The following is a 24020-nucleotide window of genomic DNA, read 5'->3' on the forward strand; positions in this document are numbered from 1 at the left end:
TTAATTGCACGAATCCTGAACAAAACTAGTTTTAATCTATTAAGACAATAAATCAAATTTGATAACTAGATTTTTATTAAATCGCAATATCGTCGCAGCATTTGGCTTATTGAACTAATACTTAACAGAGAAATGTAAAACTATTTACAGAACTATACATACAATATGTTCAAAAAATTAATGGCAACTTCACAAAACACAACCTGAAATAAATCACCCACAAAAAGAATTATATAAATTCTAATCCTTCAAATTTAAGGTCAGATACAAATGAATCCTCTAACAAAATTTCGCCTTTGATGGTAAATGCCGTGATGTAGGTAGCAGTTTTGCCTGATACTTCTTCGGTTTTCAAAGCTATTACGATTTGGTCTTCCGATGTGGGCAGAAATTTAAAACTCGAAAATCCTCTAGTGTTTATATGATTTTTTAACTAAAACAAAATAAATCAGATAAATTAATGAAGCACTTTTCAGAAACCCAATCACCTCTACAACTGACACGTCATACATATTACTGTCTGCGGAAAGCAGTACATTACATCCTCGTCGTTCGTCCAACGAGTCATTATACTGTTCTTTGCTGCACCTTCTAGGTAGAAAGAACCATTTTCTATGGACTTCTGACCAACAGCCACTTTCGTGGATCATGTATCCGGGCCAGTAAATTCCTATAGATTCTCTCAATCTATTAAATTCTTTAACCCAATTTATGTGGTTAACCTAAAGAAACTAGTGATACAAAATGATCATTATCTAGAAATATGTATAATACGATCGTTCAACCAGTGAAAACCATTTTTTTTTTTAAAAGATTATGAAAGTTTTCATGAATTCTGACGTTGCCTTAGAACCAAAAGTTGCTGTGATTTACACATTGATTTTCTGCATAATAATGAACAAATTTCAGTACCTGTATGTTTCAACAGACATATTTATTTCTTTTAAAATGCTCCAGAAACTACAGTTGGGTCCTTACTGAAAATGTATGATCTATAAATAAGCAATTATTACCTCTCCTTTAACAGTAACAGTTTTTATGTACTGAGGATCGTTACTCTGAAATTCCCCGCTGTCGGTGGTCCATTCCTTTCCCATTGATCCCACATATAAAATCTCATTTTTAACAGTAGCCCACTCAGATTTGAATCCTTTTTCTGATCTAAAAATGTATTTTAATTTGGTTGAATATTTGTTCTCTGCTTTGAAACTGCTGGAAAAACGTTTCCACAGTGTTTTTTATAAAGCTTTTTGATTCAACTTTATTTCCATAATTTTTGAAACAAAGTATTTACAATATTGAAGCCTTAATAAACTTTTGATGAACATTATAATAAACTAACAAAGTCTCAGAAAAAGTTTTTCCAAGGTAACAATAATGAGGACTAACTGGTTAAACCTGGTATAACACCAACTAACACAAAATTTATTTATTTTCAATTAAATCACTTTTTAAAACCTTAATTTATTAGTAAATCATGAAAAATGAACATTTGCTTACACTTACTTACCTGCCATCTCCATCAACCAGTAACACCCAAGGCACCATTTTTTGTTCATTTACTATTTCATACACAATGCCAGTTCTGTCATCAAATGTCAATAGTCGACCATCAAACACCACTAACTCTGACAACTCCATTCCCCTGTCTTTCAAGGCATAACTGTGTTTCAACCTTTTGGGTTCTCCTCTGTCCCATGTTACCACAACATTTCGACTGGCAGGATTAAAACTTAAGAAACCAGTCTTTAAGTAAGCATTCCAGGTATGCTTGTCTTGGTCACTTTTAGACTTCTGGTCTAAGTCACTTATTATTCCTACAACATTATAAGTGTAAAGACTATACCTACCACAGATATTAAAATTTCTGAAAATTGTATTTACCTATTTTAAATGTGTACAAAGAACTAGTTTTAATTGGCCTAGACAGAGGATATGTGTGATTGTATTGATATAAGTAATCAACAAATCCACTTTTCAAACCCCCCCTTTTGGGGTACATGTACAAAATAATTAAGACACACAGTCCAGTTAGTCCAATAATGGAAATAAATTGCGTCTGACCTCTCATAGTTTTGTTAACAATCCTGAAAGCTGGTTGAGCGCGAAGCGCCTTCCTCCAGTCCCTATTGGGGACTGTTTCTTCCTCATTGAGCAAGTTGGCTCGTATATTATCCATGGATACGTGGTTATTACTATGTTGCCGTCGCCCCAATCTACGTCTGCCAACTGGAAGACTCAAGCACACCATAATCCTTTTGAATCGGTGGCATTTTTAAACTTTACGTTGATACGTGGATTTTTATAAGTATTTAAATAAGCAATGACATAACCTAAAAATATGGTTGTTTATTACATGTTTGACGTAAACACCCTTGGCAATCAGCTGATTTTTGACTATTGACAGAATTCATTTGACACAAAACCTTCATAAATCATAACATAACCTATAATTAGTGTGACATCTCCATCTATCCTATTATTCCTATTATTTAAAAGCTAGATTTAAATTCTTGAAACTTAAAACCACTGAAAGATATTTTTATCTATAAAAATGAAGTATCCATTATATGGGTAAAGTGTAGGGCAGGTAACTAAATTTAACTACTAACCTATTTTTGATACTGAATGGTTTTTTATAGTTGTCAGGCCCTTTACAAACATGGAATCTGAAAAAATTCTGGTAGCTGCAGGTTTAACTGCCGCGGCTGTAGTTGGTGCGTTCGTTTTTTGGGGTCCCTCAGCAGGTTCTGGTAGCCGAAGGGGTCGACTAGCAGGCCTGGTGAATTTAGGCAGAACCTGTTTTTTAAATGCTATACTTCATGCTTTAGCAGCTTGCCCTCACTTTGTTCAATGGTTAGAAAAGAACCCTTCGCGTGAAACTAGTTTACGAAGTACTTTAGCAACTGTTTTGTCAGGTAATAGGAGCAATATTAATTATAATGATAAATTAAGTATAGTTTCTATATTATAGTGGTAAATGGTACAAATAAGTCAGTACAAGAAAGCTATGCACCAGCTGCAGTTATAAATGCCCTTAAAAGATTGGGATGGGTTATACCTGCTGGTGAGCAAGACGCTCATGAACTTCTAAATGTTATATTGACCACTTTAGATGAAGAAACTCAGAAAATGGGACGTAAAGCTGGGTAGGCAATGATAGTTGTTTTTTACACATAGAAGATTTTCAGCAACAACATTTTCAGTTGTCTTTCTGATGCTTTGGGTATGAATGAAATTGAGGACAATGACGATAATGAATCAGAACTTAGTTCTATGGGTAGTATAATGTCATTAAATGAGTTATGTGGATCCAGTGGGGCTTTGAGTTTTCGCAGTTCTAGTATAAGAAGAAACAGATGGATTTCTAGGTTTGTTATGCAAAAAGGCAGTATAGCATGCTTCCAATCCAACTTTGTTAAAAACTATTGATTCCAAAACCCCAGAAATAAAACAGATCTCAGTTCACAAGATTTCCTAAAATATTCATTATTTTCTACAGTCACCATTTTTTTTTTCTCATTTTATTAAACTCAGATCTTGCCGAGCTTTACAAATGTCCGGACCTCCACCGCAACAATTAGGACACCCATTTTCTGGGACATTGACAAGTCAATTGCGCTGCACTGAATGTGGCTATAAGGTAGTTTTACAAATCCGTACAACATAGTTTTTGGTATTTTATTAAATACCGTATTCAGTCTGCGGTGCGCTATGACAAGTTTGAAAGTCTGTCATTACCTCTTCCAAGTGGAGCTGGTGATTTGGGCTGGGGACGGCATAAACTGCATCAGTTGTTGACCGACTTTGTAACCCCCGAAGTAATTCAGGATGTAGAGTGTGAGGGTTGCAACAAAAATAGAGAGCCTGGAGAACCCCCGATTCTCTCTAGGCAAATAAAAATATTAAATTTTGGAAAGGTGCTGTTCTTTTCTTTGTTTTTTATTTATTGTAAGGGGACTTGTAATGTTCCAGTTGCCTGTATGTTTGTGCATACATATTTCAAGAAACACTTGGTCTCCAAGTGGCATGTCAAAACGACAAGACTATATCCAATTTCCTATGCGACTGTCAATGACGGCATATACATTTGTTCAAGCACATTGTCCAAGAAAAATTCCTGGGGTAAGTTAGGTACATAGTTACAATAATTACTATGATACACTTAAAATAGTTATTTATTTATAGCTAACAAGTGCGGAAAACACTTTTTGCCAGTAATATGATTTAATATTTTCTCTAAAAACGACGTTCAGCCGTTTTCATTTGATTTTTAATTCTCATAAGTATACCTACTTTCAGGCATACACAAGTACAAGTGAAGGTGGTAGTCCACTCTCCAGTAGCACTCCTTTGTGTTGGACTGGTACTTCCATCAATGAAATGAGCAATGAATTGCGAAACGTTTATCAGTTAGCAGCAGTAGTTGTTCATAGCGGGGACGCCCATTCGGGACATTTTGTTACTTATCGAAGAGGCCATCAAAATAATCGGTGAGTATTATCATACAAAGTGAAATACCCAAAGCAGCAACAAGGTGTTTTATTTATAAGAAAGGACATTTAGAAAAAAGTGAACGTTTGGATCAGCTTATAGACAGTTTTCTGTCTTTTATTCCTGATAATTTAACAAATTTTGACTAGGAAAATGATGTGTGAATAAATTAACAAACCTTTTACATTTTTAGTGTGTCAATAGGTATGGTTTGACAGATAATCATTATTTCTAGGTGGTTCTACACATCTGATGTGGAAATCAAGGAGGTGCCGGTGAATGAAGTCCTCCAAAGTACAGCTTATTTGTTATTTTATGAAAAATCATTGATGATGGGAGGTGGCTTTTGTTAGTGATTTATCATACCGAGATTTGTCTTAATCTCGTATTTTTAAGTAAAATCATTGACAGACAAAACAGGCCAGCTTCCTAGTCGAAATAATGATGGCTTTAGAGACATTCCATAACTAGACGTATTGCTTATATAGTATAAATGTTGAGATGTGTTTATTTGATTCAATTTTGTAAATAAATGTATGGTCTCTCGAATAGATATTATATGGAATACAATTGTTATGTAATTAATAAATATGTAATAGATGGTAAAAAGACAAATTGAATATTCTCCAAAAAGCCCAGCCAACTTATTTGAAGAGATTGAGAGAAAAAGGTGAAAGACAAAGTTGCGTAATTCGAATTTATTTCATGTGATAACTGAAAATAAATCAAACAAATTAAAAACACTTCATAATTTCCACTTTTCCTCCTCTGCAACAAAGCAATAACGTAATATTGGATTTATTTCAGACCAACACGCTAAATAAATAATAAAAGTTATTAGCAGATTATTCACTAACTGACTGCTTTTATATGAAATTATTTCTACTATTTGTCGCATGTTTTTCATATATTTTGCAGATTAGACGTGAAAATACTAATATCTAGACACCGAGTTGCTTTCATAAAATAATGATATATTAATTTTTTCATATTTAGGTACATATTCGAACAACAAATTATTTGCTACTTATTAACATTCGCTAAAGCACATCAGGAAACAATTTTATTTTTTTCTTGGTATTTTAGCTCGTACTGCTCCGGAGTTAAACTGTGGTCTAAGCCATATTGCTTAAATTGCAAAATAACGTCAAATAGGTAGTCATAACACTCAGTCATGCATTTAGCCTGTTGCCACGTATCTCCCCATACGTAGACCTGAAAGTATTAATTTCATAGATTCAGTTCTACGTATAGGAAAACTTTTTATTGGTTTAACATTCATCGCACAGTTCATTTTCTGATTATGCAGGAGAGTTCTTACCCCATGTCTTCTTACTAAAACAGCACAAGTGTGGGGATAATCCTTAATGGCCTGTTCTAGTCTGTCAGTTAAATCTTCTTCGAATGGCGTATTTTCAATTATAGGAACCACGAGTTCCTCATCGTAACGGAAATTCCGTCCAAGTTTTTGGTTTTTAATACCTGAATTTCCAAATACTATATAATGCCACCAAAATGAGTGAGTTTACGTTAAAATACCTTTAATCATCTCCAAATGAGTGCATTTAAATTCCTTTCCAGGGAATAACATTGTTACCATAACGGCTGCCTTGGAGTGAGTATGAATGACGGCGCCTGCATTGCGCATAGTATACGCACACATGAATAAAGGAGTACATTGGCTTTTCTTTAATTTTTTTGCCGGTGGAGGCAGTTCAAGATCTTCTCCTACAATAATACATTACAGAGTGCATTCTGAACAAAATGGCCTTTGGACGATTAAGTAATCCTTAACTTTGGCATCCCTGATTTTACTGACAACTTATTGTCTGTACATCTCTTTATTTTCATTCACCTTGCTACGCACAAACGTACACAACACCATAGTTTTTCAGATATTGACCTCATATTAAGTTACCTGCAATATTTTGAACAAACAAATCTTCTGGTTGAATGCGTTCTTTTTGGACTCCGGAGGGTGCGATATATATTTTGTCTCCATCTTTAATGCTTATTCCACCACCTGCAACAAACCAATTAATGTAATAAGAAAAGAGTGAACTTTGGCATTTGGTAAGGATTCATATGACATATTTTGTTTCGCTCAGTTCGCTATAAGCAGAAGAGAGACGGGAAACAACGTTCTGATGTGGCCTTTTCTACATCATATGGGACTTTTTCGTATATAGTGTACCAAATAAGGGTGGTTTTTACTAAAAAAAGAAAACATATTTTTCAGGTAACAGGTCCTTTTAACCATGTGCTTACTGGACATCCTGTATATGTACGAGAAAAAAACGGTAAACATTTAAAAAAAAACTTGCTGAATAATTTTTGATGTGTTTTGTTTTTAAAATGATAACGACCAGACATTTACTTTATAAAAGATAATTTCTGGATACTATGTGGACAAACATTTCAAAACTTGATAATTTTGAGGTTAATATTAAGATCAAAAATTTCACACGTTAACCGAACTGGATATTATTTCTAGTTATGATCTCACTTGACTTAAAACTCAAAATCTTATTATTGACACAAGGGCCACATTCGCCTCATGGGGCGAGCAGAGCGTTTTTGACGTCACGATGACGTAATTTGGCAAAACTATAATTTGACCACTTGTCAAATTACGTCATTGTGACGTCAAAACAGCCTAAAAAAATATGCAGCCAAGAAGACAAATAGTACATAATACAGATCTTGACAACTATAACCTGCTTTCAAAAATGGTTTAATGGGAAAAGTTTTTAGAGAATCTAGTTCTAGTTTTAGTTCTAGCTTGAAATTAGTGATTGGAATTCTCTTGTTTTTGAGATATGACAAAACATTTTTAATTTTTTTATTTTTCTGTTTCCAGTGGCGATCATCCTTGTTCCTTTCTGCTTCAGCTTTTTTTAAATTTTATTTGTTTTTTTGATAATTATTTTTTTTAAGTAGACTGAGATAGCAAACCCATGAAGGCAACAGAAACAGTGCACTACCTAAATTTATCTCTCCTAAAAGAACACTTATTTGGAACTGGATCTAAAGATAAGAAATAGAGATCCCTAAAAACAGATTGTGCAAATAGTAATTAAGATACTATAATGCCATAAGGCATTATGAAAAATAACGTCCTAGGGCATTATTGAGTTAGATAATTGACCAATAGGTGTCATTATTGATGAAATAATAGCCCTGTGGGACATTAAAGAAATAATTCAATTTAAAATTACTACATCCCTTACCTGTGCCTGTAACCCATCCTAGATGGTAGAATTGTCTACAAAGCTCAGGAATTAAATTCCTGGGATGTTCTTTCTCATTCTCTGGATTATTTAAAGCCATAGTCGTCACTATTTTCTAGTATTTATTACTGTGTAAACTCTTAATTTCTCAACATTTATAATTAAATATAAAATTACTTTCCTCTGTAAATACGTTATCTGAGGTTATATTTACAATCTACACACGACACCAAACATGATAATGGTTAATTGATAAGAAAAATTAGAAAATAGTGGCCTCTATTACTGAACTTTCATAATAATAGATGGCGCTACTAAAATTGGCAATGTACATTTCCGGAAAATTAATTTTATGGAAGGTTTTCCCGAAAATTTCCGGTATTTTTTTGGAAAAATTGGGAAAACTTACAACTATTCTTCTCCATTTTTGATTTCCGAGTTTCCGACAATAAATGACAGAATCTTTTGAACATACTTATGAAAAAACGCTCTGCTTGGTAGGAAGGACTTGACAATTGTTTACGTAGGACAACCTGTCATTTCATTATACCGCATTCTGCAACTAACAAAATCAACTACTACATACACAAAGAGCCTGGTAGTAAAGGTCTCACCCAAATTACAGGTAATAACTATTTTTTTATCAAAAAACTGTTAAAATAACTTAACCTAATTTATTTATAACCAATAACCATTTATTTTATCGAATTAACAGCTGACAATGACAGTTTTTTAATTGTATAATTTTCATAAGCAACCCTACTTTTGTAAACTTTAACCTCCATCAAGATTATTTTTAATTTCTCAGTCTCACTGGATTGTTGTAACTCGACCAAGTTCCACAATAACAAGTCCAAAGTCTCTCGAAAGTTTAACTTAATTGTTAGTAACTTTTGGGCTACCGGAAAACAACAATGGCCCGCGTTTTAGTTGGTGTGAAACGTGTAATTGACTACGCCGTAAAGGTAACTTTGCCCTTTAATACCCCCTTTTAGATTAATCCTTAGAAATAATCGCACACTTAGATCCGAGTCAAGCCGGACAAGAGCGGAGTGGTTACTGATGGAGTCAAACACTCCATGAACCCTTTCGATGAAATTGCAGTGGAAGAGGCTGTGAGACTGAAAGAGAAGAAGATTGCCTCTGAGATTATTGCTGTGTCCTGTGGGCCAGCCCAGTCTCAGGAAGTGTTAAGGTACTATTTTTATGAGCTACTTAATATAAAGTAGAAGTCCATAATCTAAAGGATGTACAAAATAAGGTTTTGAAATTGATTATGAATAGGTCTTCAAAAGGATGACTGGATTTTACTAATCTTGTGACAAAAAAAAATTAGAACCCCAAATAGTTCAGAGCCAAAAAATGTTAATTTCAGTCATTATAATATCAAGCATTTTCATTTTTTTCTCCTTATACCAGACTATTTACAAAAAGTGGTGGCAAAATTATATTAGTGATTTCTAAAGGCAAATTTTATCATTTTTCAATCATGATTTTCTATAAAGATATTTTGTAAGATAGTGGACAAGGTACTTTATAAAATGCCTACATTTAAAAAAATTCTAGAAAGAATCTAGAGAAGCTTAGATGTGATTAGACATGATTAGATGTGTGAGAAGTGATTGTTTTCTACCACATAGAGGTATGATCTGTGACATCTTTTGAAAAAGCAAGTTTAGGTGATCTTAATTAATGCAACCACTTTTCAACGTGGTTGTTCTCATCACTGCTAAAGTTTCTAGCAGGCCTACCTCAGAATCTTTATTTCTGTAGACTGTAGAATAAATGGTACTTCAGATAATTAACCCTTAGAGTCACATACCTGGCAAATTTTGAGTCAGTACTAAAATATGGGATAATTTTCTGTGGAAGGCATGCATTTTTATGGCACAAACAGGAGCAGTGAGAGTTGTTAGAAAAAAAGGGTATTTAGAAAGTTGTAGAGGTGAATTTAAGAGATTAGGAATAATGACTGTCTAGGCAATTTATATACCACCTATATGAATTGAATGTGAATTGTTTGCTGTTCTCTATTAAAAATAGGGATCGGTTTGAGATATGAAACATAATTTTGAACTAAACTTATTATTATTACAAACTATATTTGGTGCTCTTTCTTAGTGGCTCACCTATTACATATTATGCATTATTAAATTTCTTGTTATTTTATGACCCATGAGGATATTCCTGTTATCTTCATCTTGAAACATAAGTAATAATGGTATTATAATAAAATCCCAAGACAAGCATGTTCTAATAACTTAGGTATAGAATTGAGCCCGTTAAACATTACCTGTAATGAGGATATGTCTGTAGTAACAGTCATAGAGAAATTTTGTGTATATAATACCATTCTTATGACTTATTAAGCTTAGAATGGTTTGTTTCTAGGACCGCATTGGCTATGGGCGTAGACAAAGGAATCCATGTAGAAGTTAGCGGTCCGGAATACGAAACGTTACAACCGGTGCATGTGTCGAAAATCCTGGCAAAAATTGCTCAGAACGAAAAAGTCGATCTGGTGATTGTAGGAAAACAGGCGATTGACGATGACTGCAATCAGACCGCTCAAATGACTGCTGGTGTGCTGGATTGGCCGCAGGCGACGTTTGCTTCAAAGATCGAAAAGGGCGACAAAGACATTACCGTCACTAGGGAAGTGGATGGAGGCTTGGAAGTGATTAAATCCAAACTGCCGGCTGTGGTTAGTGCTGATTTGAGACTTAACGAGCCCCGTTATGCCACTCTACCCAATATTATGGTAAGTTTTAACATTTAAAAGCATTTACGACGTGCCTAATAAACTTTGTTATAAAAGAAAGCCAAAAAGAAACCAATCCAGAAAGTAACCCCCAAAGACTTGGGGGTGGATGTAGATCCTCGTATCAAAGTAATCAGCGTCGAAGACCCTCCCACTAGACAAGCTGGACAAATCGTACCTGACGTGGACACTCTCATTGCCAAACTTAAAGAAAAAGGGCATTGTTAAAATAATTTAAATCCTGTATTGTGACAAAGAAGTAAGGGTTTCTGAAACAAGTGAGAAAATGTGTCTTACTAATTGTATCTACGTGATAAAGTTAGAATAATTACAAGAATAATATCACATAGTTCATTTTAACGCCAATATATTTATCATCAATATCATGTTATTAAGTGCCTTTGTTGAATTTATACAGTCAAATATACTATATCGATTTTTTTATAGTGTTTTCATGGCCTCTAAACTAACTCTTGTTTTAATTTAGCTTTTAATAAAACTCAATTTATCAACCATAATATAATACAATAATACAATAGGTTTTTAGCAAACTTATTGAGTTAGCATACACTAAACGGTTTGCAAACCTATTTATATTTATAACATGAAAGAAAATGAATAAGACTCAAATTTAAGTTAAAATAGAAACTTTGAAAAAAAAACAATCTGCGCCAATGAACAACATTTGAATAAATTACAATAAAGAGAATCACCATTACTATTTACTTATTACTTAACCAGTGGCGTAGGCACATACCAATTTTTGCACTACTTAGATTCGACAAAATTCTTCCTTTCTTTCATAAAATAAATACAAATTTATGAAATTATGGTTTTCTTGAAGGTACATGTTAGTAATAGCAAGTTGGTTTGAGTTAATACTGAATATTTGTTTTACAAACTTAACTGGAAATTTAAAAAGGAAAATGAATTAAATTTGCATTGACATTAAAGATAATCCTAGTAGGTACTTAGTAAATATTACGTGCACTTACCTTGAAATAAAGTTACGTTATTTTGATTTATATGGGTAACAAATCAAAAGTTAACTTTATAGCGTTAAGTAACTCTTTAACTCAAACTGTTATTATGGGTGAAAGTTCAAATATGAACCAAAAATCCAAGTATTGGTCCCAAATTTTGGCCATTTTTGTTGGTAAGTCCCTCACTTTACGCTATTCTTTGTAACAACACTTTTTTTATAGTGAGTTTAGCCCCTTTGAGTATTGGCCTCCTGTTTGCTTGGAGTAGTCCTTTCAGTGTAGTAATCACCTCAGATAAAGAACACTACAATATTACTTTAGAGGAGGTTTCCTATTTCATTGTAGCTCATCCAATAGGTAACAAACTTAACAAACTTTAGCTTTTAAAATAAAAAAAACATATCTATAGGATTGTTCATAACAATTGCCATACTTTTGCTACTGGGAGACCGTTTGAGCCCTAAGAAAACTTTCTGGCTAATGTCCATACCGCACACAGCCAGCTGGATTATCACGATTTTTGCCAAATCCAAGTGGGAATTTTACGGATCCAGATTGCTGGCAGGACTTGGAGATGCACTTTATTACACTGCCGGTCCTTCCTATATTGGCGAAATCAGTTCTCCCACTGTAAGAGGATATTTTGGCAATGTCCCTTCGATTGCTATTAACCTGGGACTGTTCAGCATCACTGCCTTAGGTTTGTTTTTTACATTCTTTTTTGTTTCTGTAAAGCTTGTGATTGGGCAAAACATTTCCACAATTCACTTGAGTACAGTTATAAGCGATAAACTGGGGCTTTTTCAATGAATTGTGCATAAGAATGGGTTTCATTTAACAGTTTAAAGAACACTGCTGTAGAGTTTCACTTTTACTAAACCAAGCATCAGCTCTGCTCCTGATGGTGAACTAATCCTTCTAAAAAGTAGAATTCTAATACAAACAGCACACAGATCAGAGAGATCAGATTTTTGTCTTCGGTTTAGTGGACATTTCTGGGAGGCTATGATCTCAAGACAAGAAAACGCGCGAAACATCCTTTTAAAACTCCAAGAGGGGTTGGTCTTGTGGATCTGCACTTTCTGAAGAAAATTGTCTTTAAATTACTGTGTGTCTTGAAAAGTGTTTAAAAATGTCTTCATCTTACTTCAACATCAACAACTTTGAAAAAAAAGTAAAGCAGCATAAACTTTTTAACAACTTTCTTGTTTTTCCAGGTAGCTACCTCAGCATAGCCACCACAGCATACATTTGCATCGGATGCCCAATCCTCTTGGGAGTTTTAATGTTTTTCCTCCCAGAATCTCCTTACCAACTAATAAAAACCAAGAAGTACGATGAGGCTAAGCAAAGCCTGAAATGGTTAACAAGGAAACCCAATGTGGACATAGAATTCTTGCTCCTTAAAGCCGACTTGGACCGTCAATTGAGTGAAAAAGGAAACTTTAAAGACTTATTCACTATCAAGAGCAATGTCAAAGCTATTAGAGCTGCTTTTTTGCTTCGGTTCTCTCAGCAGTTTTCCGGTATTCCTGTGTTTAGTAATTACACTCAAATGATTTTCCAAATGGCTGGGGGTAGTTTAACCCCTCAGGCTTCCTCCATGATCTTCATAGGAGTGTGCACTACAGTGATTTTGGCTTGTAGTGTTAGTGCAGAACGATTTGGAAGGAAACGCACTTACTTCTGGTCTATATTGGCCTGCGCCGTGGTTTTGTTAGCCATGTCTCTGGGTTTCGGTTTGAATCAGTATGACAAAATCAATATGGATCAAATCAGGTGGTTTCCCTTAACTGGGATGATAGTGTATGTTTTTGTTTACGCTCCTGGAGTAGGGTTGATACCAACTTTGATGCTGACTGAACTGTTCTCTTCCAGCATTAAGTCCAAAGCTATGTGCTTGATTTTGTTTGTTTTTGCAGTAGCTCAGCTACTTTCAACCTACGTGTTCACTTTGTTGAACACTTCAGTAGGATTGTATGCTCCTTTTTTGTTCTATGGGATTTGTTGTCTGACTGCTGCATGTCTGTCTTTGATCTGGGTTCCGGAAACGAAGGGGAAGACTTTAGAAGAGATACAGCAAGATTTGAAAAAAAGTTAATTAAATCGAATTAAGTATATAGCTGTTTATCAGTGATTTTAATAAGCCTCAAATACCATTTTTTTCAAAGTTTTAGTCAGTTTTCTCTATATCGTTACCAAATCCTATATACAAAGGTAACATTTATTATAATTTATTTCTTGTCTATATAAATATGTAAAAATATGTTTAATCGGATATACCTAATACTCAAAACGTAAACCAATAACAATAAAATGACACATCCAGTTGATTGACTTGTAAATTATCATTATTATCATTAGGAAAACATGGCATGCCATGCATTGTCATCAAGATACGAATAAAAAATAAAATGCACTGAATACAATACCGTTTTATCTACATCGTGGCGAGCAGAAACTGTCCATATATGGTATTGGTTTAGTTGCTTGGCATGTGTTAAGTTCTTGGTGTATTAAAACAGATAGAAAAGGCCTTAATCGTCAGTTTAAATACACATGTAGTGTATATTTAGTAATTCTATGTTCTTCTTTAAGTAAGTTGTCTAGCTTGGAAACAATTTATAGCAACAAATATTTTAATGTATTTTTAAATACTCGAATAAACTATTGTTTTACTTACAGCTTAAGCTATTTTTTGAGATGTTGGAAATGGTGCTTTTCCATTTGGAGCTTTTCAGAGAGTCTGCACTGTTCGCACTGATCTACATGGTGTTATGTCTAAGGTCACATCCATTTTTTAGGTCCAAACCTTTTTTGTGGTGCAGGGGACTGAAGCTTAAAATAACTGGAATATAAATAAATAATAATTCACTACTTTTAGCAGAAATTAGAAAAAATCTTATGTGAATTCAACTTAATCAAAAATATCAGACTTTCCATTACATAATAGTTCCATTTTCATCTCACATCACGTCTCACAGTATAAATTTATACCTATACCCCTGTATAAGTTATAATATCCGTATAAACGGAATCAAATCTAGTTTATTACAGACAACACGAGTAAGATTTAAGACGATCAGTCTGAGTGGGTCATGAGACTTAATCGTTAGATTAGTTCACGCCATATGCCACTACCGTAAAAGTATAAAATTATCTTCTGTGTGCTTGATTAAACTCTTCACCTGCTTACTGCTTGTCGAATGTCGATTCAGTATAGTAAATTGAACGTTTACTTTACACACTAAACTTTTCTGGTTATTACATATTTTACAACTGGCGACACTTATAATGAATTGTCCTTTTTGTAAAATGTATTATAATGAATCTACTAAATAGTTTACTATCCTTATATACAAATAATGTAAACTATCCCATCATCATAGGCAGTTTTTCCACCCACTCACGAACGTTAATTAGTTCCCACAATAATGGTTATCGGAAGCAATGATTCAATGGATTGGATAGAGTATACCTCGGGGAATAATATTGAATCAGCTGATAAAATACGCGTGTTAAGTTTTCTTCCATTGCCAATTCAAATGGATAAAGTTCAACTTTACTCACTCCACTGTCGCATGAATAAATGACAGCATCAAAGATAGAGGTTTTTATTAGTCAAGAAGAGACAGTCGTAGCTAGAGGAATAATTGAACAAACTGCAAACGGAGGATATAGCTATCTATGATATATGAAGTGTTAAAAAATGAATTTCATTATTATACAAGTACCTAAATAAATAATGTCACTTTTGACAATCGTTGACTAACTGATCAAATGTCATTGAAAATGGATGGCCATTGGCTATGCAGTAGTTTTGTTCTAACAGTGCAAAAGTACGGATTGTGCAAAAATCATATAATAACCGCCTCTTTCTGCCCCTAGTAACATAATCAGCTATTTTATCCACAACATCAATGAATTATGGTTTGTGGTCTCTTAAAATTAATTCACTCGAAATTTTATCTTTGCTTGTGGAAGGCAATCTAATCTTTCTGTAAACGATAAAATATTATTTACTATGTATGACCATTGTGATATATTGATTAGTATTATCGCCTTGTGGAAAAAGTGATATCAATTCTGTAGGGAATGAAAGTGTACAGGATGTCTCAAATTTGATAGTTTTTCAGGGTAAAATTAGCAAAGATAGGGTGGTATGTGTTCACAAATCATGACTACAATGGTGCAGTTGTATTTTCTACAGCTGCCTTTGTTTCTGAGCTTACCACTCTGTAAACCAGGGTAGGTGCGGAAAACCGCATTACTTTATCTTTTCCAGTTTTCAACATACTGAACCAATAAAATCTATAATGTGGCCTGTAGTCTGTGTCTAAGATGCAAATCGGACATTCCAATTAAAATTTAATTTACTGTAAACTAACGGCATCTTCGGTTTAAACTTGTTTTTGTCAGCTAATTTCATAGATATTTAAACACATTGAAAATAACCAAAATAGGATTCGCAAAATTCCTTCACAAGAACTTCCTACTGTTTCCAAAGTGAGTTTGTTTACAGCTTCTGTGTTAATCTTAGTAATTTTTCTGCGTTTTTATAAAATCCACGATTTTTAATCTATAAAGGTTGTTGAGAAAAAGTGCATCACCAAGATACCAATTTAAACATCAAATGAAACAAGAGTGTTCAGTTTAGTAAGTGTTTACTCATTTACTTGATTCGTATAATAAAACTGTTTATACTCTATATAGACTAAGCTTTATTCATCAATGGAATATAGAACACACAGACATATCAGAAAACCAAAACCATAAAAAGAACATAAGCAAGTATCCGTTCTATTCGGTTCGGCGGTAGGTAATTAACGATAGGAACGGGTATATGCATTCGAAATGCGGTGACAGAGGAGAACGTACCCAAATATGGCCTTAAAAACGACAAGATCACTGAAAAAGGATCGAAATCGTCGCTTGGCCATATGCGATGGTCTTGTCCAAAATTAAAGGATACGCGAGAAATAACGGGCAGTTATTTATAATTGGATAACAATTTCACAAGCCGTTAATGGAAAGTTTACTTCTTTAATTTATTAATAAAAAATAGAATGCCTTTAAAAACACAAATTTATGCGCCAGTAAGAAGAACAGAGATAGTCTTAACTAACTTGAAAAAAAAAACAGACATTTCAAGCGTTTGTGATTCAAAATGAAGATTCTTATTCAGTAAATATGTCTCAAAGAAAGTATATGATAAGAGATGCAAAATATCTGGGACAAAAAAGCTAACACAGATTCCTGGGGAGAAACATATAACGATTTAGCTTAATTTGTCTAATAAGTATTCTTTTGCCAACCAGATGGGTAATCTTCGTGACAAAAACATGGATTTGTCTCCACTTCAAAGAAGCCACTGTTCTACACATTATTATCTAATCTGCCATCCATGCACTATTTATATAAATATTATTTTAATATTGGTCTACCAAAAGATACCTTAAAATCGCTCTATTATTCCACTTGCTTCTGCATTCTCTTGCAGACAACGCCCAGGAACTTCCTCTTGACGAGGATTTTTTTTCAAAAATTCGTTTTTAAGTTGTTAGTTTAGTTATTAAGAGATAAAGTTGATCCAGAAACATCCTGCCTGGGTCTTATATGATATATTGACTTTGTAACCGTGCATGAGATCTCCTAACCTAGCTTCCCTTAACTTTTTGAACTCTTATTAAACGGGGTTTAAGGCAAGCTGTAATTTTTTAAACTATAAATAAACCATTAACAACTTTTATTAGCACTATAAATATGATCAGATGATAAAGTATTGTCGGATTTTTTAATGACATTTGATTAAATTGATCGTATCATGAGAAACTTATCAAAAAGCTTAACAGAACAGTTTATTATTTACGTGCAGTTTTAAATTGCTGATGTAATAAAAGCTTAGTATACTTGTACTAGTTGCTAATCTTGAATCTACAGTGTGTTCCTGTTGCTGTGGAAATAAATAAGCTACAGTTTTTATCTGTTTATTAAATTTTTAGTTTTTAAAAAAGGTTAAGCTAAAATTTAGGCTTGTAAATCACCTTGTATATTTTATCTTTTATTCAAACTTGGAATTCCTATAATAATAACCTTTAAAGTGTCATAGGAGTGATGTTCAATTTTTGATAATCGACAAGCGGCATAACAAACCCTTTGAATCATTAGTTATCTTTACACAATGAGTTCACCATGACAAACACACGTAATCTTTAAGTACCAAAATCAGTATTTTGTCACAACTTCCGTAACTGCTGGTTTATTATTATCTTTCTTACAAATAAGCGTATTTAATTTGTGTTTTAAATGTCGAAAGACCATCGATGATGAGATTGTTAAAATAGCATATCCTGTTATGAAAAAAATTTTCTTACGTTATGTTTTCTCTTTGAATACAAAACTAATGGTATTACTAACCAAACAGTAAAAAGATCACATAACGTCAAAAAAATTAATAAATATGATATATCGGAATAATTTCATTATTCCCGTAGAAGATTTGGTAAACTACATTTTATCAACGAGTAATCTTGACCGTAAACTTGCAAGAATATTCAGCAAAACATGTGTCGCTAGGTTGTCATCCTTATTCTTTTCTGCTTTACTCTCTCACCGAATAACCCCTTTTTTTCGATGATTTCATAGTTGAATATTTTCACATCTAGAGAAAGAGTATAAACAACTGGTTTTCGATAGCGGTTACAGGATCTCATTAGTGATATGTGTTTCCTAAACACTGAATTTGTATATCATTTAATTATAATATACAAATGTGGCTTACATTTGCTTGTAAAATTAGTTGTTATCAACGATGTTTTTAATGAGATTGTAAATAAAAATTTGTTTTTTTTTTTAGAATCGTCACACTGATAAGAGAAAAAAACCGTTTATACTGCTTTCAATAGAAACTAACTAATAAAATCGTTGATTTAATCGAAGATTTTTAACGAGTTTTTGTAACAACTTTTTGAGATACAGTACCTCGGTAACATGAAGAGTTAGAGAGGCAAGTTTTGGCTCATTTTGTAGTATTTTTTATCCTCTTTCTAATAGCGGTTTAGCGAAATTGATAGGAGTTCAAATAAAAAAGTTACAGCCTTTCAAATACCGGGTGTAACATTTAACTTGAGACATCTCAATATCTCGAAAAATAAGCACTTTTCGAAAAAATGTTTAGTATCATAGTTGTATTATTCCGCGGGGGAAATACATTGATGACAAAATTTGTGATCCTCTGCCCCTCCATGTGGGAGGGAAGGGGGGTAACTTTGATTTTTTAAATGGCACCCCCAATTTTTTATTGCAGATTCAGATTCTGCGGCTAAAAACACGTGGAATTTGTTTAAAACATTTTTTTGTATTAACGATAGATGGCGCTATAAATGACATTTACATTTTTTAATTAAATTTGTTTTTTTTTTTCGCTCATGGCTTACCGGAATGTTTGGTAAAATCTGCTTAAAAAACCGTCGTTGCTAGGGATACATAGGTGTAATAAATAACAAAAAAAAAAGAAAAAAAAATGAAAAAAAATAAAAAAATAAATAATTTTTTTTTTTTTTGTAAAATATGTTTTAAATAAATTCCACGTGTTTTTAGCCGCAGAATCTGAATCTGCAATAAAAAATTGGGGGTGCCATTTAAAAAATGAAAGTTACCCCCATTCCCCCCACATGGAGGGGCAGAGAAATACAAATTTTGTCATCAATGTATTTCCCCCACGGAATAATACAACTTTGTACAATACAATTTTTTATTTTGCTCCATAATGGTTCCAATGCACAGCAAAGGGTATATTTATACCAAAGGACCTCCAATTAGGTGAAATAACCACTTTGAACCTTTCGAAAATTCGAAAAATGCCATTTTTTGTCAAAATTTTCAATTTTTTTTTTTGCTCCAAAAACCTTAAATGAGGTGAATTAAGCGCAAAAAAAGCACTTCAAACTTTTTTCATTTTTTAAAAAAATTAGGGTTTTTTTTAACTACTTTTTGAGATAACTAGAGATCTCGGTAACCTAAAGAGCTAGAGCGAGGCACACACACATACTGAACTAATACATTTTAGGAGTAGTAACAATAGTAATCGTTTAAAAGTGAGTCATCAAAATATTCATTGATCTACACGACCATGACGCAATGCCTTGCATGGTGCTTACAATTTGGTCATTTGCATATTAGCAAATTGGAGTGCGTCACATCAGAATTCGGAATACTGTGTATAGAAAAAAAAAACGAAAGTGTAAGTAAATATGCGCAACGCAATGAAGTGCTTTCTGAGGATTAGTTGGAGCCCAAAAGCACTCCTCCCACAGAACAAGTTAGTAGCAAAACAATTTTATGTCACAACAATTTTGTGAATCTGTGATTCAGGAATTGCATTATTTCTGGAAAATTTAAGTGACACCAACGTAATAACACTGCCTCAGTTTACAAGAAATAATGTGTGTCACATATGTTTCAGCGTGTGAATTTGTTTTGCGGATATTTAAAAATTTTCCAAAGTCTGTTATTATTATTAAGTTAATTAAGTTGATATCCATAATTATATTTTACAAGCAGTCTGTCTGTCTGTATTTTCAAAAAAGTTACATTACGAGCACGTCACGAAAGTACTGTAACGATTTTTCGTTCCTAGACAAGTCAATTTACTTATTCGCTACGTTTGATCAAATCTTCATCAAGCCTCAGAATGTAGCATCAGCTGCAAAATGTTGATCACCCAATGGAAACAAAAACCACTATCTGTGCATATAAAAACAGATGAGAAAACATCATTATTGTGTCACTATGTTGTGAAAAAAAGTTATAGTTTGACCTGCCTCAAGGAAGAGGGAAACACACCCCACAGGGCTATAAAACGCATACGTCTCTATTTTATGCGATTATCAAAGAGAACCCTCCACTTTTTCAAATGATTTTCGTGTAATTATATAATTAAATGGGTATACATACTAAACTAACAAAGTTTCGATACGACTACGTGCTAAATGCAGTAGTTCTATATAAAGTGAGTCATCATTCATTGATCTAATACGATGACGCACTAACTTGATACCTCTATTGTTTGTCATTTACATAAGTAAATTGAAGTGCCTAGTCATATCTCAGTCGTTAGGCTACTATGATGGATATTTCCTAAATTTGAAGTTTCCGTAGAATTGTAGTTATGAAGCAGCAGAACGCAGTTTGCATGTTAATTGATTCCAAAGCATCTGTTGTTTAAAATTGCTGTCAGTAGTTTTTTTTTTCAAGTATGAACAGATTTCATATTATTTTATAGCCCTTTATTTCAATTTTTAATACTAAAACAGTGGAACAGATTTGTAAATATTTAAAAGACTAATTGCCATCAGAGTTGATTACTCCGTTGACACTTGGGCGGTTCAAAGTTGATTCAGGTCATTTTCAAGCAATATTGCATAGCAGCAAATAAATATTCAAACAAGTGTATTTTTACAAGAATACTTTCTGGTTTCCCTAACCAGAAGACACAGGTACATAGAGTTGAGTTTATCAGTACTCAGTTTGGCATCTTACTGTAAAGTGTGAAGTGAACATTTCTTATAGACTATTAAAACTACTTAATAAAAAATATAAAACCCTTCTTGAGTGTAAAAAAAGCCACCCTACTGATACAAGGCATGATTTGGTCTTAATGTGTCTAGATATGGTGTTAATATGACAAAAACCAGCATAAACAAAGCAAGTCAATTCCTAGTTTATACATTTTTAGTCCCTAATAAAGCTGAAAAGTACTCTACTTGTACTTATTAAAAAAAATCTAAAATTCGTCATTGCAACATATGAAAGCTTATTTAAACGGCTTAACCGAGTATATTTCTGTATAAACATTTAAAAAATCATATGGTTCTATAAAGATAAACAGCAATAAATTACTTAGTCATCGTTGATTGATTGTAACAACAAAAACATTTAACAGAAAAATCCAAATGTTACAAAAATAAGCTTTTAAACGGTTTTAAAGACAAACTGAACGTTTCACTATTCACTGTGCTTCTGGATGTCATAACAGCTAAGAAGTAAACAAAAATTTGGAACTATGCTCGATTTCAACTGAAAGTCTAGACGTGGGAGTCGTAACGGTCAAAATCACAAAACTTGGGTTTCTGCTTCGTATTCCCATTCGAATAATAAATACTCAGCGTCAAGGATGATGATAACCTTGCGTCATTTGCCTTTAATAAAAATTCCAACGGAAATTGCCATGTTGAAGAGCGATATAATTTTAATCCTTGAAAAATGTTTCTATTTGGTACACTCAGAAAAAATTTAAATCACTTTACCATTACTTTGTCTATGTTTATTAATAATTTGTTATACAACTCTATTACTATCATTATTATTTATAATATTATATGTTACTTTTCTTCATACACTATCTAGAAAATCGTTTACAACAGAATTACAGTGGTTTGACGGTTCTAAATCGAACCTCTAAACAATACACTTGGTTTATCCCAGGAAAACCCCCTCACCCCTATTTTACTTGTAATTGTAGATAACAATTTCCCCCTTGTTGTCTGATTTTTGTTGGTTCTCTAAGCGGATGACTCATATACCATTTCATATACAGCTGACCGTGACCCTGGTTTTCTCCCTCCCAGAGTTCAGGGATTGGTCTGAAGGAAATTTAATATAAGTTTCACTGCTCTAAATCGATAATAGTAGTGATTTTCCCCAAGGAACAGGATTATTTTAATTACATCTCAAAACTGTAAATTGTAAACGTTTTTGGACTTAAAATTTTCAGTGAAACCACATGTAAACTGCTGATCATCTCAACCAACGTCCGGAGCATTTTCCAGCTCATTTTTGAAGTGGATTTCATTTAAAAATAAAACATAAGTTTGGTCTGTTTTTTTGGGACATCCTGTATAATTCAATTAAGTTGCGTTCAAATTTTTAGAACAAATTCTACAACCTTTGTATATAAGCATTTTTTTTTCTAAAATCCTAAACAAAAAAGTTAAAGGAAGGGCCGTTTATAATGAGACACCCTGTATACCTATAATAATGAACTATTTATTTAGTATTTGCGGGTCTCTATGGAAATAAACAAACTTTATAATTAACTCTGGTTTAAAAAAACTTGTTTTGTTTCCACACTGTATAAAATTTAAGATAGTAAGTGGGAGGTGGTCTTAAATTAGATGCTCTCAGCGATTCTGGGAATAAATATGTAGAAAATCTTATAATACAATGGAACATCGTTAGAAAGGGGCTGGGACGTCTTTTAAAAAGGTGAGGCTCCAAATTACACTTTGGTTTAGTCTTTCTGAACTGAAGATTATATACTTACAGCTTAGAACACGTGCACCTTTACATAGGTATGAAAATCACTTTTATTTTCAGCATTGCTATTACTATTCTTGACATTTCATAATTTCTCAATAAAAGCCTTTCAAAATAGTAAAATGTATGCATTTTACCAAAATCTACTTTTGACTCGTTATTTCTTATTATACCTAGTTGTTTAGTATACTTGTGCTAGGTGTCCCATGACCATAAGTAATGGGAAAAAATTTAATGGCCGATTTCTGGGATAAAAATAATACGATTTACATAAACAGTGAAGGAAAACAGAAATACAGAGACAGGAAAGCGTTTATTGAGTAATTGCGCAAAAAGGTGAAGCAGAAAGGAACAAGGATGATAACCTGGCGACACGGTTTCTGCTTTTTGGCTTCAGAACAATAATAATTAAAATTAATAATAAATTAAAATTCAGAAAAATATACAAAGAGTCAAAGTAATTTTTTTATGGTTTTCTTCAAATATTATGATTTTTTCTGGTATTGGCGTTTCGAGTTAAGTTCGCAGCGCCAGTTGAACTAAAATCAGGCAAAACGTTCCTAACCTAACATTATAAATAATATGACACTGTCACTGTCAAAATCAATGTAAACAAACAGAGAAATGACAGCTGTGGAATGCTCGAAACTGTTTTCAAAACTGATCACCAGAGGGAGTATCTCTTATCTTGAAACGTCAATGGCTTATTTAATATTGGTAAAGTGTTTTGGGAGATGTGAGATAGGTATAACAATGATCAAAATTTGCTTTCTCTATCTTTCTCCGGTATAACACCGTACCTATAAATAATTAAAAAAGCGGAACCAGACCTGAAAACCGCCTAAAATTTAGGCTACTCATGTGAATCGTCGTTTTAGGAGCGTCACTAAAAAATGAGCACAAATTACTACTACTACTATAATAATATTAATAATATTTATTATTAGAAATGCTGAAACGGTTTATTATTTATATAAAAGACGATCACGAATCACGAATCGAAAAGTATCGATATTTTGGAAATCAATCTTTTCTTACACTAATTTTTAATATGTCGATACTTTTTAATTAATCGTGTATCCCTAACTAATATCCTAATAATCTGAGCAATTATTAATTACTATACCCGATTTTAAAGAAAATATGATAAACATGGCAACGACGGTTTTCATTCAATTCCTATCAACCATCCAAAACCAAGCCGGTGGCACGAGATAGAATGAAATGCCGCTAACC

The 24020-nt window shown here is 33.1% G+C and overlaps 5 protein-coding genes and 1 long non-coding RNA gene across 8 annotated transcripts; 3 read left to right on the forward strand and 3 right to left on the reverse strand.

The window, feature by feature from the left end:
- Positions 1-52: 52 nt before the first annotated feature.
- On the reverse strand, positions 53-2366 carry LOC145727657 (apyrase). Its single transcript, XM_081977429.1, has 5 exons — positions 1885-2366; positions 1511-1817; positions 1014-1161; positions 489-722; positions 53-433 (listed from the first exon to the last, which is right to left on the reverse strand). Exons 1-5 carry the CDS (start codon positions 2249-2251, stop codon positions 230-232), a joined length of 1260 nt encoding a protein of 419 aa, XP_081833555.1. The 5' UTR covers positions 2252-2366; the 3' UTR covers positions 53-229.
- Positions 2367-2436: 70 nt separating this feature from the next.
- Positions 2437-5064, forward strand: Usp30 (ubiquitin specific protease 30). Of its 2 annotated transcripts, none has more exons than XM_081977309.1 (9): positions 2437-2590; positions 2643-2918; positions 2975-3149; positions 3207-3371; positions 3538-3643; positions 3702-3920; positions 3976-4125; positions 4303-4493; positions 4730-5064. In XM_081977309.1, the coding sequence occupies exons 2-9, from the start codon at positions 2663-2665 to the stop codon at positions 4845-4847; spliced, it is 1380 nt and encodes a 459-aa protein (XP_081833435.1). In that variant the 5' UTR covers positions 2437-2590; positions 2643-2662; the 3' UTR covers positions 4848-5064. The 2 variants fall into 2 exon arrangements, with proteins under 2 accessions (XP_081833435.1, XP_081833443.1); XM_081977317.1 differs by having other exon boundaries at positions 2448-2581.
- Positions 5065-5447: 383 nt separating this feature from the next.
- On the reverse strand, positions 5448-8088 carry LOC145727762 (putative methylthioribulose-1-phosphate dehydratase). The gene is made up of 5 exons (XM_081977583.1): positions 7725-8088; positions 6413-6517; positions 6034-6222; positions 5816-5976; positions 5448-5709 (listed from the first exon to the last, which is right to left on the reverse strand). Exons 1-5 carry the CDS (start codon positions 7822-7824, stop codon positions 5545-5547), a joined length of 720 nt encoding a protein of 239 aa, XP_081833709.1. The 5' UTR covers positions 7825-8088; the 3' UTR covers positions 5448-5544.
- A 130-nt stretch (positions 8089-8218) lies between these two features.
- Positions 8219-10927, forward strand: Etfb (Electron transfer flavoprotein beta subunit). Of its 2 annotated transcripts, XM_081977563.1 has the most exons (5): positions 8219-8349; positions 8533-8689; positions 8750-8919; positions 10116-10485; positions 10543-10927. In XM_081977563.1, the coding sequence occupies exons 2-5, from the start codon at positions 8639-8641 to the stop codon at positions 10711-10713; spliced, it is 762 nt and encodes a 253-aa protein (XP_081833689.1). In that variant the 5' UTR covers positions 8219-8349; positions 8533-8638; the 3' UTR covers positions 10714-10927. The 2 variants fall into 2 exon arrangements, with proteins under 2 accessions (XP_081833689.1, XP_081833682.1); XM_081977556.1 differs by lacking the exon at positions 8219-8349 and having other exon boundaries at positions 8495-8689.
- LOC145727894 (uncharacterized) lies at positions 10759-17816 on the reverse strand. Its single transcript, XR_014177947.1, has 2 exons — positions 14657-17816; positions 10759-14316 (listed from the first exon to the last, which is right to left on the reverse strand). It is a non-coding gene; the product is annotated as an uncharacterized LOC145727894 (long non-coding RNA).
- Positions 11487-14152, forward strand: LOC145727599 (facilitated trehalose transporter Tret1-like). The gene is made up of 4 exons (XM_081977283.1): positions 11487-11641; positions 11691-11825; positions 11878-12168; positions 12686-14152. Exons 1-4 carry the CDS (start codon positions 11512-11514, stop codon positions 13567-13569), a joined length of 1440 nt encoding a protein of 479 aa, XP_081833409.1. The 5' UTR covers positions 11487-11511; the 3' UTR covers positions 13570-14152.
- Positions 17817-24020: the final 6204 nt, after the last annotated feature.

The sequence above is a fragment of the Ips typographus genome, linkage group LG1, assembly GCF_016097725.1.
Source record: "Ips typographus isolate SLU linkage group LG1, UJ_Ityp_2.0, whole genome shotgun sequence".
NCBI classification, from domain to species: Eukaryota; Metazoa; Arthropoda; class Insecta; order Coleoptera; family Curculionidae; genus Ips; species Ips typographus.